General features: G+C 39.7%; 1 protein-coding gene across 1 annotated transcript in view; it reads right to left on the bottom strand.

Moving 5' to 3' along the window:
* LOC149839174 (Nucleic acid-binding proteins superfamily) overlaps nt 1-16,885 on the bottom strand; it is a 40,773-nt gene continuing 23,888 nt past the window's right edge. The window contains exons 10-13 of the mRNA XM_090004027.1: nt 8,425-8,499; nt 8,086-8,224; nt 6,926-7,195; nt 1-340 (exon numbers count right to left, since the gene is read on the bottom strand). Coding sequence (XP_089860153.1) covers nt 182-340; nt 6,926-7,195; nt 8,086-8,224; nt 8,425-8,499 — 643 coding nt within the window. The 3' untranslated portion in view covers nt 1-181. The remainder of the gene's footprint in view (nt 341-6,925; nt 7,196-8,085; nt 8,225-8,424; nt 8,500-16,885) is intronic.

Here is a 16,885-nt window from a genome sequence, read left to right as displayed (position 1 = left end):
CTGATGTTAAAGCTGTCGTCATACCTCAAAGATATACGGATGGTGCAGTTTTCAAGTTACAATCCAAATCTAATGACTATTCTGGATTAACAAAAATATAATGCCTTTACATTTAGATATTATAAGAAGTTCCACAACAGAATTGAGTTGAAAACAGAAACATTACACTTCACAGAAAAATTTAGTCGCATTTCAGCGCACGCACAATCTCCCATGTGACAGCATCAACTTCTGGTTTCAAATCATCTTCAAGCCCATCAACATCGGGGCTCCTACAGTCCACCATTGCTACCATGAATCTTTCATTTTGGAGGGTATAAAGATACATTACTTGTTCATCCTGAAAATTTCAGCTTAAAAGTGCATTAGAAAAGGTTGTGTAAACGATAATGTACAAAAAGAAGCAATGCTGCAACTAGAGCTTGTAACGGGTGCTCAACATTTGAAAAACACATTTATCAAATATGAGTTATGGTTTTGCTGGTGTGCAATAACTTGTATCCATGAAGCCCATTGCATGTTACGATCTACATTTCTAACCTCCATATGGGTAGGAAAAGTGGAAATCTGAGGTTTTTACCATTGTGAAAAGGGTCTCATGTGAGTTTGAAGAGAGTATGATGTGACAAATTAAATGGGCTCAAACCTAACATTAGAGCAAATTCATGGATATTGCTAAAAAAATCCAATAGAGAGTAGAATGTCATCAAATGCATAAAGGCTCTAATATTTCTGATTAAGATATTAATCAAAGTCATGCTCATGCCTTGAGTTGTCACAAGCAATTTCTTGTCATCTCCTGTTCACAAGACGTGAGCAATCTCAATTGCACAATTTATGTCAAACTTGATACCGTGCTGAAGAGTGAGGTAATGAACATGATGAGTAATGTAATAAACTGGGGAAAAAATTAAGTTTGGATTTGGGTCGGATCCGTACCCTGACACGACCCGGACCCGAATGGAGGCACCGCCTCCCGTGTTTTTAACATAGGGAGGCAGGGGTTTCAAAGATAACCCCCGCCCTCCTCCTTCCTCTCTCGGCCTCTCTTCCCCGACCGACTCTTTCCCCCTTGTTCGTCCCTACGGCCACCGACGCCGGTGACTCGTTGTCGGCAACCGCCCTTATCCCGCGTGCTGCAGGGAGCCGAAAACCTCAGGTGCCGGCCATCTCCTTCCCTCTTTGCTGCGAAGGTGCCGGCGACCCACGGCCACTGCCTTCCGCTCCGGCGACTCTTCAGGTACGCTTCCCCTCTTTTCCCTTCTTTTCACCTCCTCTTCTGCTTCTCCGTGAGAGATCGACTGACAGGGGGGCGGAGCCCCTTGCCGTCGCCTCTCATCGGCAGGGGGGTTACCCCCTACCTTTCTCAGGATCGGTTGACAGGAGGCTGAGTCCCCTGTCGTCGGCAGGGGGACTCCCCCCCTGTCTCTCTCGTTGGGTCGACTGACAAGGGGCAAAGCCCCCTGTCGTCGCCATACGTCGGAAGGGGGCTCCGCCCCCTGTCACTTGCTTTGTCGACAGGGGGGCTATGCTCCCCCTGTCCCTCTTGTTTCGCCGGCAGGGAGCGGAGCTCCCTGTGTCGGCCTACCTTTTCGGCAGGGGCTTCTGCCCCCTGCCTTTTCGTGGTTCTTCTGGCAGAGGAGGGGCTCCCCCCCCCCCTCTCTGTTCCTCCTGCCACGGCAGGGGAGGGGCCGAGCCCTTCCTCCCTGCCTCCTGCTACGACAGAGGAGAGGATCGCCCCCCTCCTCTCTGTCCCCTCTGTCACGACAGGGGAGGGACTGAGCCCCCTCCTTGCTCTCTGTTATGGCAGGGGAGGGGCTGAGCCCCCTCCCTGCCCTTTCGTTCGATAGGGGAGGGGCTGAGCCCCCTCCCTGCTTCGTGATACGGTAGGGGAGGGGTTGAGCCCCCTCCCTGCTCTTTGTTTTGACAGGGGAGGGGGTTGAGCCCCTCCCTGATTCTTGTTACGACAGGGGAGGGGTTGATCCCCCTCCCTGCTCTTTGTTGCGGCAGGGGAGGGGGCCGAGCCCTCCTTGTGCCTCTCTTCTCGTTAGGCAGGGGAATCGCCCCTGCCTTCGCTGTTTTTTGGCAGGCCGGGGCAAGCCCCGTCGCCTAGGTTTTCCCTGGCATCAGGCGGGCCTCCGTTTGTTGTTAAAAGGCAAGGTGCGACCTCCTGCTTCCCCCTTAGTGGCTTGCAGGGAAGGGCCTCGCTTCTTTGCTCTTCTGGCAAGCAGGGCGACGCCTCGACATTCCTCGTGCCTTCATAAGGCAGGGGCGCAACCCTGCCGCCCCGTTGTTTGCTGTCAGCAGGGGCTTGTGGCCTTGCCCCTGCTCTTTGCGCTTATAGCAGGTGCGCATGTGCACGATGCCCCTGCTTCCTTTACGTCAGGACGACGTCAGTGCCCCTGACTTCCTATTTTGGTATTGCTTGCTAAGATCGTTACTTTTGCAGCTCGTACGACGGATCTCGCTCGCGTTCCGCGACCCGAGCCGCCAATCGCGTACATCCGCGAACGACAACAAGCTTGCAACTCTCAAAGGTAGGGAAAGATTGCACAGAAGACTTTGGACGATTGAATTAAGTTCAATTAACTAAAAAGAGACCATTAAATAAATATATATATATATAAATATATATATATATTTATTTATACGAGTACGCATTTAACTCAAGGATGCGGTTTCGCGATCCTTGTCTTTTACTTTGCCGTTGCGCATCGCGCACATGTTTTGTGTTGCACTCCTGTTTACAGTTCCTTTACTTTGCCGTTGCGCATCGTGCAAAGGTTCTGCGTTGCACTCCTGCTTACCGTCTTTACTTTGCCGTTGCGCGTTGTGCCGGGGGTTTGTGTTGCACTTCTGCTTACTGCCTTTACTTTGTCGTCGCGCTTTGCGCCTAGGCTCTTGCCTTTGCATATGTGTTGACATTGCCTTGCTATTGCAGATGACGTGCAGGTTCTTGCTCTTTGCGTATGCCTTAAAGGCATCCTCGTGGAGGATGCAAGGGGCATTTACCCCTCACCCTCTTGCGACAAGAGTTCAGTCGGGAGCGAGTGGCACATCCTCGTCTAAGGAGAGGGATACCTCGCAAGGATCCTGACTCTTCGTGCGTGCAGTCCTGCAGAGTCGACTTGAGGTTTCAGGGAGCTGCGCAAAAGCATCAAAGACTGCTCCAAATCGAAGCATTTGGAATGATGTGACTGGCTGGTTCTGCTCGCCTTTTTGGCATATCTCGGGTGATCCCGATTTGGGGGTTCGAGCGAACTTCTTAGCGGGTGTCCTGTTGAGAAACCCGTATCCCGTCTATCGAGGCCGGTGTCGAGTCATGTGAGGCATGTAGATACCCCGATAGCGGATGTGATTCAAGAAAATCACATGCATAATGTTGGCACAAGGTACTGTTGTTTCAAAAGATAAAGTAAAGTTGATAAACTTTACATCTTTGTGAAACACTCCTGTTGAGGCTTCTATTGAGGAGTTATACCCCCTTCATCCTAGAGTACTTGTAGTCGTGCATGACACGTCTAGTACTGCGATGATCGGATGAGACGGTCGTGCGACCTCGAACAACGCTAAAAGCAAAACGGTGTAATCACATAAATGGCCTGACATTCGCCTTCACAGGCAAGATGCTCGAGTGGTTTAAATACCACAACATAGAATTGTGTCTGTCAAGGGAGAGGACAGAGCGGTACAAACTCCAATGGACAGGTTGTTAACAACCACCATACGGGCAACAATCCGGCCTTCCCCAGTCATTGGAGTTAGGGGAAAGGGGCTACATTAGTTAGCTCAACACTTCTGCAGAAGTTGGATGCGTCCGTGACACAGCCTCCTTTGGGGAATCCTCTCTCGGCTAAAGCCATCCCTTTGGAGCGAACTCAACTAGCTATTCGGGTTATTGAAAATACATAGAATAACAGATGCCCGAACTAGTCTCAGTTGGTTCTACGTTTTGCCTGCGCGTACCTGCAGGTTCGTAATTATCGAAACATAAGGTCTGTTCACATTGGTCGTTGAGTCGTGAGATTCGCTTGCACTACTGATTCGCTTACACTAATGATTCCGCTTCGCTTGCACTACTAATTCGCTTGCTTGCTCGATAGTTCAGTATGCTACTCGTTGAGCTGTGCACGCCTGTCAAGGCGTTACTCTAGTTGGTTAAACTGCTTACGCAGTTCTTTACGGAGTAATAGGGAGCTTCTCATACTAGTTAAATGCTTATAATAATAGCATTATGACAGTTGCTACATATTAGCATGTGACTTGCTTTATCCCTTGGTCGAACTGTTTGGTGCTTATTGTAGCGTAGCACTTGTTGGCTTGCATCTCTTATGATTGATGTGATTGCATACAACTCGTAATCTACGAACTGGTGGCAACTAGGATTGATGTGGCCGCTCGTCTTATAAGCTGCTTACATATTGTGATATAACTGTTGTCGTATGATTGCTTATGAATGGCTTACGATGTAATGGTTTATGTCTTACGATTAATTTAATTACTTGTTGATGGACTGAGCCATTTTATGGTAATTATATGTTTTACGAGCATTGTTATGAGTGCTTGTCTTGTTCGGTTGTTTTGTTTGGCTGACGGATAGACTTAGTTACCCTTCGTCCATAGAATCAATTGAATTGCCACATCTGCACGTTCTCATGTGTCGTTTACACATGCCTTGAGGGCCTATCTGAGGATTGCAATATTCCTTGTGGCAATAACACGATGCGTAGGATTATATGCTTTTATGTGAAGTGATGCGATGCATATTGCTGATATGCATGCTTGTGCTCATATTGTGGCTACTGACCCCGAGGCGGTCAATGGTTCAGAGCAGTCGATTAATGATGCATGCATCACTGAGTAGGGCGTCTGTCGAGGACCTGATCTCCAAAGGATTATCTGCGAGGGTGTGTATGATCAAGACGAGGTACCCGGCTAGAGTGGTAGATTCTCTGTGAGGATGTACACTGTCCACGAACGGGTAGCCGCAAAGACGGTGAACTCCTGTGAGGAAGTGTATGGTCCAAGACCAGGTATACCATCTAGGGCGGAATTCCTTGTGAGGTTATAAATTTCCCAGACCAGATGATCCGAGCGTTGATCTTGTTGTTTTTATTAGTGGCTATCGACCCTGAGAACGGTCATTTGTGTTGATGCGCGTATCGCAATGATTTTCATTAGATATGGCATTTGTTGGGGACCCGCTTCCCAAAGGGTTCGCTGTGGGGGTATGTATGGTCAAGACCAGGTGACCCTGTTAGAGCGGTAGAATCTCTGTGAGGATGTACACTGTCCACGAACGGGTAACCGCGAAGTCGGTGAACTCCTGTGAGGAAGTGTATGGTCCAAGATCAGGTATACCCTCTAGGGCGGTAATTCCTTGTCCGGTCGTATATCTCTCGGACCGAGCGATCCAACGTGGATTTTGTGTTTTTCCTTACCATAAAAAGTTATGGTGAGCTGTGACGATCTCCTGAGATTGTTTGTGATAGCCAACTATGAATTCATAGTTTCGGCTTTCTGTTTTAGCATGATTACATGCAGGACTCATATGTGAGAATCAGATTGTTAGCGATTTGAGTTAGTGATTATGTTTTGGACCTTCTACGGAAGGGTGAGCTTTTTTTAGAAAGTATGACGCCTTAGTGAGTCATAATAGGTGGCAGTTGGCCGTGTAAGGTTTTGAGAGATGAGAATAGGTTAAGGTTGTTCAGGACAACGCGTTTGTTAGAAGTAGTGAGCGACAAACGATGTCCTGATGGTGATTAGATGTTGTGACCTCGTTCTAGGAACGAGAACAAGCTAGTTGTGTGGTGGTTCACAGCCTACGATCAATTGAATCGTATGTTGTGTTTGTCAGTTGCACTGCTTACTTGCTTTGAACTGCTTACTGTTTGCACTACTTACGCGTTTGCACTATTCACCTGCTTGCATTGCTTACCTGTTTAACTGCATATCTGCTTTAAACTGCGTAACCTACTGAATTAAATGTACTTAATTCAGTTTTCTGTTAGTCTCTCTTGTGCACCTACTAGTTTTTCGCGAAACTAACCCATTCTATGGGTACAGGTGATGATTAGGTACACTACGGGCGATGGCGCGATTGCAAGATGGCTTCAAGACTTTTTTTTCCTGCTCTTAGCTCGCGTCTTGGACGCTTGGATTTGTATCGGATTTCCCTTAGGATATCTGAATCTTGTGAGTTTTGTTTCTTTTAGCTAACGTGCCCAAAGTTGTCAGCTTGCCTTATGATTTATCAAAGAAAAATCTTCCGCTGATTTCATAAACAAACTCTGAAGGAAAGAGATATTTCTAGTCTCTTGCCTGTTTTTCTGAAAGGGTTCGCAAGTTTGAAATTTGGGGTGTTACAAGTAAAGTTTCGAGTGCACATCTTGGCCCGTAGATACAACTAGTATTCACTATGTTTGTTCCCTAACTTCCTCTAATTTGAACTATTCTTTATCAGACCTCTAATTTGAAAGTGATGCCTAAATGAATCTCATATAAAAAAACTCAAAACACTGAACATCTCTCTTTTGGCATATCATTTTTCTTTCCAGAAGAAAACAAAAGACAACATTGATGTGTAATCCCCAATGCACATTAAAATCTGATGCAAGAAGGGTAAGCAGAGGGTGCCAGAGTTAAAATGTTAGACAAGTCTACATGCCTTTAAATTAGAGAAGCATGAGTTCGCAGATATTCATGGAGGGAAGTCGAAAAGATGAGAATGATGTTTAGTTATTATTAATCATCCAGAATCAATAACACACTATTTCCATGGAAAAGAAATGCTGCTTGCTCCTAGATCTAGGGCCAATCCATTGACCAACCACCAAGATCTAAGTTTTTATGGAAATTATCAGGACAATTACTATGTGACAAACAACCAATGGAATATATAAGTAAACAAGGAAAGGAATACCTCTGGTAACTTGTAAAATTCATCGGGCGAAATCTGTAGTAATTCCACGGCAGTGTGACCTGAACACTGTGCAAAAACTTTTCCAGTGTCATCTGCAAGGGTCACTGACAAATGGAAGGCATGCAAAGTTTCACCTTCACATGCACACTGGCAGAAACCACATTCAGGAAGCCCACTTGATGCCCAGTATACATGCTGGCCACAAACAGAGTGCAAAAGCTTTGACTTCACATGGTGAAGTTCTACTTGGTCAACCCAAATGCTGCAAATCTGTAAATGGAAACGTGTAGCTAAGAAGATTTCTTCCGTGACAAATAAGATGTTGCACCATAAGTAAGAATGAGATGTATCCTTGACTTGTTAACAAGTCTATTAAAGTGCATAGCAAACTTTGAAGAAAAGAAATTTCGCCTCTTTAAGGTGAAAATATCTAGTGAATGACCTGAGACAAAGTTACTTTTACATCCTAGTTTGTGTAGAATGATGGCCCACGTTAAGGTGAAAAGATCTAGCAAATGACAAGAGACAAAGTTACTTCCACATTCTAGTTTGGCTAGAATGATAATGCCCTAATGTTTATTCTTCAGAAGAATCTCATTGCGAGTTGCCTTTGGAAATCGTTTCCACAAGTCCTAGTGACACATGAATGATGACTTTGAACAAGGCAAAGCAATTGGAATGCTCCACGCTATTGCTTCTGAAGGAAAAAGGATTTATGGAAGTTGCAAGCATAATGTCAGTCCCAAAAGAATTGCCATGATAGGCTTATGAAGACTTTTTTCCACAATCTATTGTCAAGCTGGAGAATAAGGCCCAGCTAGGGTTCAAACAAGAGACCTTGTACCTAAGAAGGTATCCAATCATGCATTCAAGATATAAAAATGCATAAATGACACAGCTGATTGGTAGAGCCTTTTGTAACTGAATGTTGTGAAGAAAATTTGTCATTAGTGGTATAAATGTTACTTGATTGTGCATCCATGATATTGCTAAACACTGTCAAGATCTAAAAAACATATCAATACTCAAAATGCAGAGGAAAACTGAAAAACTGTTCAATATTGTCCAAGGAACCATACGCTTATATCCGGACTTTTTGGACAGTCTTATGAAATCATAAACTGGAGAAAACAATGTAATATGTGCCAGAAGATACATACATGGGTTACATTGCTCTGGCATGACAGTTCTGAAAGGCATGATAACTTATGGAGACAAGTCGAGTTCAACAAAGCTGGCAAGCAACTGAGATTAACCAAAGAAGCCCCTGTATCTTTCTCAAACCACAATGCCTCGAGCCTTTCAAGCAACAAAAGCACTGTCATATGGCGAAATAAATCCAGTTACATGTAAAAGCAACCTTTTCTGATTAGAGTAACCCATTTTCTAGCTGAAATTTAATGTTTGAATAAGGGCTCATGCACGACAGTCTCATTTTGCTGTGTGTTAAACAATGAAAAATACTTAAATGAGATATATGGGATAAGTACGATGCTCACGATCTCTTTGGTGTCATTGAACATGTCAAGCCAGAAATGAATATCGTGTGACCATGGCTCAACCTCCCTAATGACCTGAAACACATGATGCACATCTTAGGATAAGCAAAACCAAACTCCACCAGGACATGAAAGTCAAGAACAGAGAATTCACGAATCATGACCACTGACTACATGAAGAAACCTTTAATAGTTCACTGTGAACCACAACAATATCTCCATTGGAAGTTTAGGCTACAAAAAAATTTTCAAGATACAATGTTAAAATGGCTAAATTGGATTTCTTTATGACTTTGGCTGTAAAGAAATAAGTTCAGATATTAAGTCATAAATCTCAAGAGCTCGTGATTGTTTTCCCATACGTTGCTACAAAGCATTTGTTTTCAGGAGTACAATTCATCCTCGTGTCGAGACAGGAACATACTGTGAAAATATCTTCAAGAATATCAAGTTCAAAGATGACTTGATTAACCCACAAGATTCACAAAGAGAATAAGTGCACAAAGGCACAAGGAAACACTTACAAAGGAGCACAAATACCAACGTCTATATGGTGGACACCTCCAAACAATAAAAAAGAAAAGAAAAATAAAAAATAAAAATAAAAAGCATATTCAAGTGAATATACGTGATACATGTGAAAAAACAGTTTTACTCTTAGAGGGTACAAACAACAAACAACAACTACGCCTTCATCCCAAAACAATTGGGGTCAGCGATATGAACCAAAAAAGAAATTCATTTTGGGTCTTCCACATGAATCCTTTTCCTCCAATCATTTCTATCCAACGCCATGTCCTCGGTGAGGTTCAAAGCATTCATATCCTTTCCTATCATCTCCATCCAAGTCTTCCTAGGCCTACCCCGACCTCTTTTAACTAATATATTTTCCCATTTCTCCAACCTTCTAACTGGAGCATCATTAGGCCTTCGCCGAATATGTCCAAACCACCGTAAACGATTCTCTCGCATCTTATTTTCAATGGGTGCAACACCTACCTTCTTACGTATCTCTTCGTTCCGAATCTTATCTTTTATTGTATTTCCACACATCCATCTAAGCATCCGCATCTCAGCTACACTCATTTTTTGAATATGATGTCTCTTGGCAGCCCAACATTCCGTACCATATAGTAAAGCGGGTCTAATAGTCGTCCTATAAAACTTTCCCTTCAACCGCAATGGCATTCTACGATCGCACAACACTCCAGTAGCACTTTTTCATTTCATCCACCCAACCTTTATCCTATGATTTACATCTCCATCAATTTCTCCATACTTTTGAATGATGGATCCCAAATATTTGAAATAATCATTCACCGGTATATCTTGCTCACCAAGCTTCACTACACTCCCATCACTACTTCGTTGCTTACTAAACCGACATTCCATATATTCAGTCTTACTCTTACTCAACTTAAAACCTCTAGCTTCCAATGTCTGTCTCCATAATTCTAACTTAGCATTAACCCCAGCTCTAGACTCATCAATCAAAACAATATCATCAGCAAACAACATACACCACGGTACATTTTCTTGAATTGATCTCGTAAGCTCATCCATCACTATCGCAAATAGGAAAGGGCTTAAAGCAGATCCTTGATGTAACCCAACCGTTATCGGGAAATTGGTTGTCACCCCTCCACAAGTGCGGACATTGGTTACTACTCCTTCATACATATCTTTAATTATACTAATGTACTTGAGAGAAACACCTTTCTTCATCATTGTCCACCAGAGAACGTCCCTAGGTACTCTATCGTATGCCTTCTCTAAATCAATAAAAACCATATGCAAATCTTTGTTCCTCTCTCTATATCTTTCAATAAGTTGTCTAAGAAGATGTATAGCTTCCATAGTTGATCTTCCAGGCATAAAACCAAATTGATTCTCCGATATCATGACAACCTTCCTCAACCTAGACTCAATCACCCTCTCCCAAAGTTTCATAGTATGACTCATGAGTTTTATACCACGATAGTTTGTGCAATCTTGTATATCACCCTTATTCTTATATAAAGGCACCAAAGTACTCTTCCTCCACTCATTAGGCATCTTATTTGTTCGCCAAATCAAGTTAAAAAGATTTGTCAACCATTCTAAACCTTTCTCTCCCAAGCATTTCCAAGCCTCGATAGGTATACCATCTGGGCCAACTGCCCTTCTTGATTTCATTTTCTTCAAAGCCTCTGCAATTTCTTTCTTTTGAATCTTGCGCATGAAGTCACGATTTATCTCATGAAAAGGAATGGAGAAGTCTCCAAGATCTTGAGCATGACTATCATTAAATAGCTTATCAAAATAATCTTTCCATCTCTCCTTAATCTCCTCATATTTGACTAAAACCCTTTGCGTTTCATCTTTGATACATCTAACCATACCCAAATCCTTCGATTTCCTATCTCTCATCTTTGCAAGCCTATAAATATCCTTCTCGCCTTCTTTGGTATCCAACTTGTCATAAGCCTCCTTATATACCTTAGCCCTCGCGTTTCGAACAACTTTTTTAGCTTCCTTCTTTGCTATCATATACTTCTCCAAATTCTCATTATCACGACTCTTACTTAGATTTCTATAACACTCTCTTTTAACCTTAATAGCTAATTTGACATCCTCGTTCCACCATGATGTATCCTTACCTAGTGGTGCACCGCCTTTAGACTCACCCAATACCTCCTTAGCTACTTTTCTCATACCACCCGCTATCTTATTCCACATTGATTCTGAATCCTCCTCGAGACACCAATCAACTTCCTTAACTACCTGCTCTACAAACATTCCTTGTTTAGCTCCTTTCAGTGCCCACCACTTAATTCTAGGATCTATCCTATGTCTATCCCTTTTGCGACATTGTCTAATTCTAAGATCTAAAATTAAGACTCTATGTTGTGTAGCTACACTTTCTCCTGGTATAACCTTACAATCGATGCAACAACCCCTATCTCTCTTTCTAAGTAGGAAAAAATCTATCTGACTCGTATTTACTCTTAGAGGGTATTATATATATATATATATATATATATATATATATATATATATATGAGATACAATTTAACACCCCCCCCCTTCAAACTTACGGTGTAATGACCGAAAGTTTGCCAAAGAGAAAATTAAATCTAGGAGAACAAAGCGCCTTAGTAAAAAAGCTATCCAGTTGATATTGTGATGTTACATAAGATAGATCTATAACTTTCTTCAGATATTCTTCTCTAACATAGTAGCAGTAAATCTCGATATGCTTAGTGCACTCATGAAAAGTGTGATTTTTGACAATAAAGATTGCACTCTTGTTATCACAACACAACTTCGTGGGCCCTTAAACACGAACCCCCAACAACTGGCGCATCCAAACAATTTTCATGGTTGTAGTTTTCATGGCTCGATATTCGACTTCAGTAGATGACAGGAACACCTTTTGTTGCTTCTTGCATCTTCAAGAAATTAATGATTCACCTAAGAACACGCAAAAACCGGTGGTGGAGTGACGGTTATTTGGATCACCTCTCCAATCAGAGTCAGTATAAGCAATTAAATTTAACTCAGAAGATAAAGATAGAAATACTTCCTTATTCAAGGATCCCTTTATATTATGCTCATATGAACTGATATAGGAGCATCATGAAATTGACTTGCAACATTAACGGCATATGAAATATCAAGTCTAGTGATGCTGAGATACATCAAAGACCCAACAAGTTACCTATAAGGAGTGAGATCTTTTAGGAGAACCCCATCATCGATTTTTAACTTTGTTCTTACCACTCCAGGGGTTTCACAAACTTTATCATCTGTAATTCTTGACCTGTCAGTATTCTCAAATACAAGTTTAGTTTGAGATAAGAAACAACCCCTATGAAAGTAGGCAACTTTAATGCCTGTTGAGAATAGGTGGTTTTATTTTTTTATTTTTATTTTTTTATTCTCAACAATGCCTAAAAAATATGTCAAAAATCCTAAGTCTGACATTTCAAATTTATCTTTTAGTATAGACTTTATACTCTTAATCTCTTTAGTATCGTCACCTGTAATTAGCATATTATCAAATATATAATAATAAAATCACGATTCCTGCATTGGATTTCTTGACAAACAAAGCAGTGTTAGTAAAACATGAAGTAAATCTATTTTCCATCATTAAGTTATTAAACCGATCATACCAAGTTTTGGGAGCCTGTTTCAAACCATAAAGGGCTTTCCGTAAGTGAAGAACTTTACCTTTAAGAACATTCATGCCTGGAGGAGCATCCATATAGACTTCTTCATTTAGGTCACTATTTAAAAAGGCATTTTTGACATCTATTTGATATATGTTTCATTTTTAATTGAGGCAATAGTAATAAGATACCTAACCGTAACTATACGCACAACGGGGGCAAAAGTTTCATCGTAGTCTATTCCATATTCTTGACTATACCCTTTGGCAACTCGACGAACTTTATACCTTTCAAGAGACCCATCACTCTTGATCTTAACCTTAAAAACCCACCTACATCCTATTGACTTCTTTCCACTAGGTAGATCTTGAAATTCCCAAGTTTTAGCCTTTTTAAGAGTTCTAAGTTCATTGTCCATGGTTTCCTTCATTCGACAATTTTCTTGGTTTCTTCAAAGTTTTTAGGTTTCACATATGAATGGATGGCACTAAGGCATGCTTTATATTTAGGAGAGAAGGATTCATAGGATATGAATCTAGAAGGAATTCTTCTAGCTCTTTCGGTTCTACGAGGATTTAGATTATTTGTGGAGGAAGACTCACTAGATTCACTATATTTCTCAATTATACTTCTAAAAGAGTTTCTATCTCTATGTGTATAGGTGATAGGATCACTAGATGTTCTTACTTTGGTAGATTGATCAAGGGATTAATAAAGAGAGTTGTTATTCTCTTCTATATTTTTATCATCACTAAAATCATTATATACGAGTTCATCATTACTAAAAACATCATCATTTCTAGATAACTCAAACAAAAAAGAGTAATCCACATTATTTCTATGAGGTTCACATTCTTCAAAACCACCAACATTTTCTAAAAATGCTACATTCCTAGAAACATATAATTTATCATTTTTAATATCATAGCATCTAAAACCTTTTTGAATTTCAGAATATCCAAGAAATGCACAAGAGATAGCTTTTAGTGAGAGTTTATCATTTTTATCGGTAAGAACGAAACATTTGCATCCAAAGACTCTACATATTGTAGTCGGGTTCTTTTTTATATAGAATTTCAAAAGGTGAGATTTTATTTAAACTTTTTAAAGGAAGACGATTTATAAGATAAACAGATAAAAGAGTCGCCTCGGCCCAAAATCTTTCAGGAATGTTTTGAGAAATAAGCAAAGTTCTAGTGGTTTTAATAATGTGCCTATGTTTTCTTTCGGCTTAGACCATTTTGTTGAGGTGTTTTGGAACAAAATTTTTGATGAACAATTCTATTGTTTTCAAGATAATTTTTAAATTCATTTGAAAAATATTCACCTCCAGAATCGGTCCTAAGAATCTTTGAGTTTTTATTAAATTGATTTTTAATCAACATATGATGTCTTAAATGATACAAAAACCTCATGTTTATGCTTAAGGAAATATATCCAACAATATCTAGAATAATCATTAACAAAAATAATATAATACGCAAATCCTCCTTTAGACATGACGGGTGCCGGTCCCTATACATCCGAATACACAAATTCAAATAGTTTAGTTGTAAACATGGATCTTTGTTCAAAAGGCAAACTTCTCATTTTTCTAAGAATACAATCATCACAAGTGAAATCACTTTTACAAAGATCTTTAACAAAATGTAAATAAGAAAGCTTGATGATATTAGGATGCCCAAGTCTTTTATGCTAAATATTTATATCTTTATGTTGGCCAAGATTACAAAAAGAATGTTTTGAAATTTGTAGAAACTCTATGTAGTAGAGATCTCCTTTTCTAGAGCCTTCCCCAATCAACTTTGTAGACCGGCGATCCTGTACCCAACATTTATTTGATGAGAACTTAACATCACATCTATGGTCCGAGACTTAGAGACCGAAAGCAAATTTAAATTTAATTTTGGTATAAATTGAACTTTGAGAATAAAAAAATTCTTATTTTTCAAAGTTTCTAACTTCTTTTATTTTAAGAGAAGCGTCATTTACGGTTGAAACAAAAGAAGGTAAAACATTTTTTGTATATTCAGAAAGTACAAAAATATTGGGAGTAATATGAAAGGAGGCACCCGAATCTAAAAGCTAAAGAATCTTATCGAGAGGAGAAGAAGATGATATGGTGGCACCGAAAATGGATCCTTTGAAGAGGGGTTGAAGAGCCTTCATAAATTGACTTAAAGATAATGCCCCATTGTTAGAAGTAGATGGATTCTCCTCCTTGTGTGGTTGAAACGTGGTAGACATAGCCACCTTCTTCTTTCATTTTGGACAAATCGGCTTAATGTGTCCCGATTCTTTACAAAAATGACAAATAACCCTTACTTGATTCCATCTTCCATTTTGGTCTCCTTCTTCCCTTACTCCTTGATTTTGATTTTAAAATTTATTGAAATGAGAAGGCTTATAGGTTTTCAAATTATTTCTCAGCCTAGAGAGGGCATAGCTAGAACACTTTGATTGGTTTTACTCATCTCTATTCGAGTTTCTTCCTCACTTATCTTAGTAATAACATCTTCAAGATGTAGAGAAGTGAAAGACGATAGAAGAGAAGATCTTATTTACTCGAATTTGGGTCTAAGCCCATTCAAGAAATTAAAAAATCGATATTCTTCTAATTATTTGTGGCATAACTCAATGGCTTCTCCATTCCACTTTGGTTCAAGAATAGCAAGCTCATCCCAAACAAATGATAATTCGGCAAAATATTCTCTAATAATCATTTCGCCTTGTTGAAGAGTTAAAGTCCTTTTTTAGAGGTAATATTTGTGAGATAAATCTCTCGAGGTATACATCCTCTTAAGATATTCTCAAACTTAAGATACCTTTTTAAATTTAAAAACATTGGCATTAATCCTAGTCTCATCAGTAGAAAAAAATCATGAAAGAATTTTGCAGCTTTTCATTTTTTATTCTTCATGTTTCTTGTTATATTCTTCAAAAGCCTTCACCCCTTCCTCTCCATCAAGGACTTTTATTTCTCCTTTTTCAACTATAGTAATTTTTTGCTCGGGTTCTGAAATCGTACCTTTGATGTAACTCCAAAGCCCTTTTCCCTTAATATAAGCTTTCATATTACCGGCCCAAACATGATAGTTTGACCCATTGAGTTTGAATCTGAGGGAAAAATGTGAATCATTTTTCGCCATTGAGAAACAAAAGAATCTTCACAATTCAAACACTTACCACAACGAGCCTTCTTTTAGCTATTTCTTATAGTACGTTGGTGTAAGTTTTATGAAATATATTTTTAAAACAATATTTTCAATAAAAACAGTGTGAAAGTCAGACACCAAATACTAAAAACCGACTCGCATGAGTGGTGGAGTCTGGGTCGATATCAGGGAACGGGAGAAACACTTTGTATTCTACAAAAAACAAATCTACTCTTTATTGCTTTGAAAATAAAAATAATTAATTAACTAATCAACTAAGAGTACGGCCCTCTGCGGAGGACTTAAACAAATAAAAATTAGGTTAAGTGGCCTTATTACAAACCCAATAAATTAAAATAAAAAACCTAAACTAAAAATGAAAGAAAAGGTCTTCTGAGCTTCTAGTCCCTTTTGATGTCTCTGCTTTAGATGAATCCCAAAGTTACTAATGTGTGATTGCAACCTGCATCTGCAAGCTCCTGTACTCTTTCCTCAGGTGATAAGGGTTATATACTGAAATGAAGGGGACCCTGAGAGGCTCAAATGGGCCTTTTGGGGACTTCAGAGGGCTCTTCGGAGGATCGTTTGAGGGCTCATCGCACGATCAACCGCTTCCCTGCAAAATAAAAACATAAAACGAAACCAAAACACAAAAAAACTAGACGGGAATTCAATGTTAATTTAAAGAAAAATCACAAAAACAAAAATCTAACCACTAGTAACAAACTAACTACATATAACAAATGTGAACTAACATGTAACAAACTAAAGCACTAAATGACAAAATAGCTAAACTAACTAAACAACTAACAATCAAGAAACTAATCAACTAAGAACAACTTATGGAACTAACAATCAAACTAACTACTTAACAACTAAGAATCAATTTAACTAAATGAAAAACAAACTAAACAAATGAATCAACTAATTAATTATGAAACAATAAAGAAGATAACATGCAACAACTAACTAACACGAAGAAAACAAAATATGCTCACCGTATAAAGGAATTGAAATTAGCTAATTCAATTGAATATAGAAAAACGTGAATTCAAAAAATAAAGAAGCTAACTAATAACTTAACTTATATCTATTCTAACTAATCACAAATTAACTAATTAAATAATCAAGAACAAAAAGAAAACATTAACC

Source organism: Nuphar pumila, chromosome 4 (genome assembly GCF_984573655.1).
Source record: "Nuphar pumila chromosome 4, dmNupPumi1.hap1.1, whole genome shotgun sequence".
In the NCBI taxonomy this organism is placed as follows: domain Eukaryota; kingdom Viridiplantae; phylum Streptophyta; class Magnoliopsida; order Nymphaeales; family Nymphaeaceae; genus Nuphar; species Nuphar pumila.
This window is presented reverse-complemented; position numbering and strand designations above follow the sequence as displayed.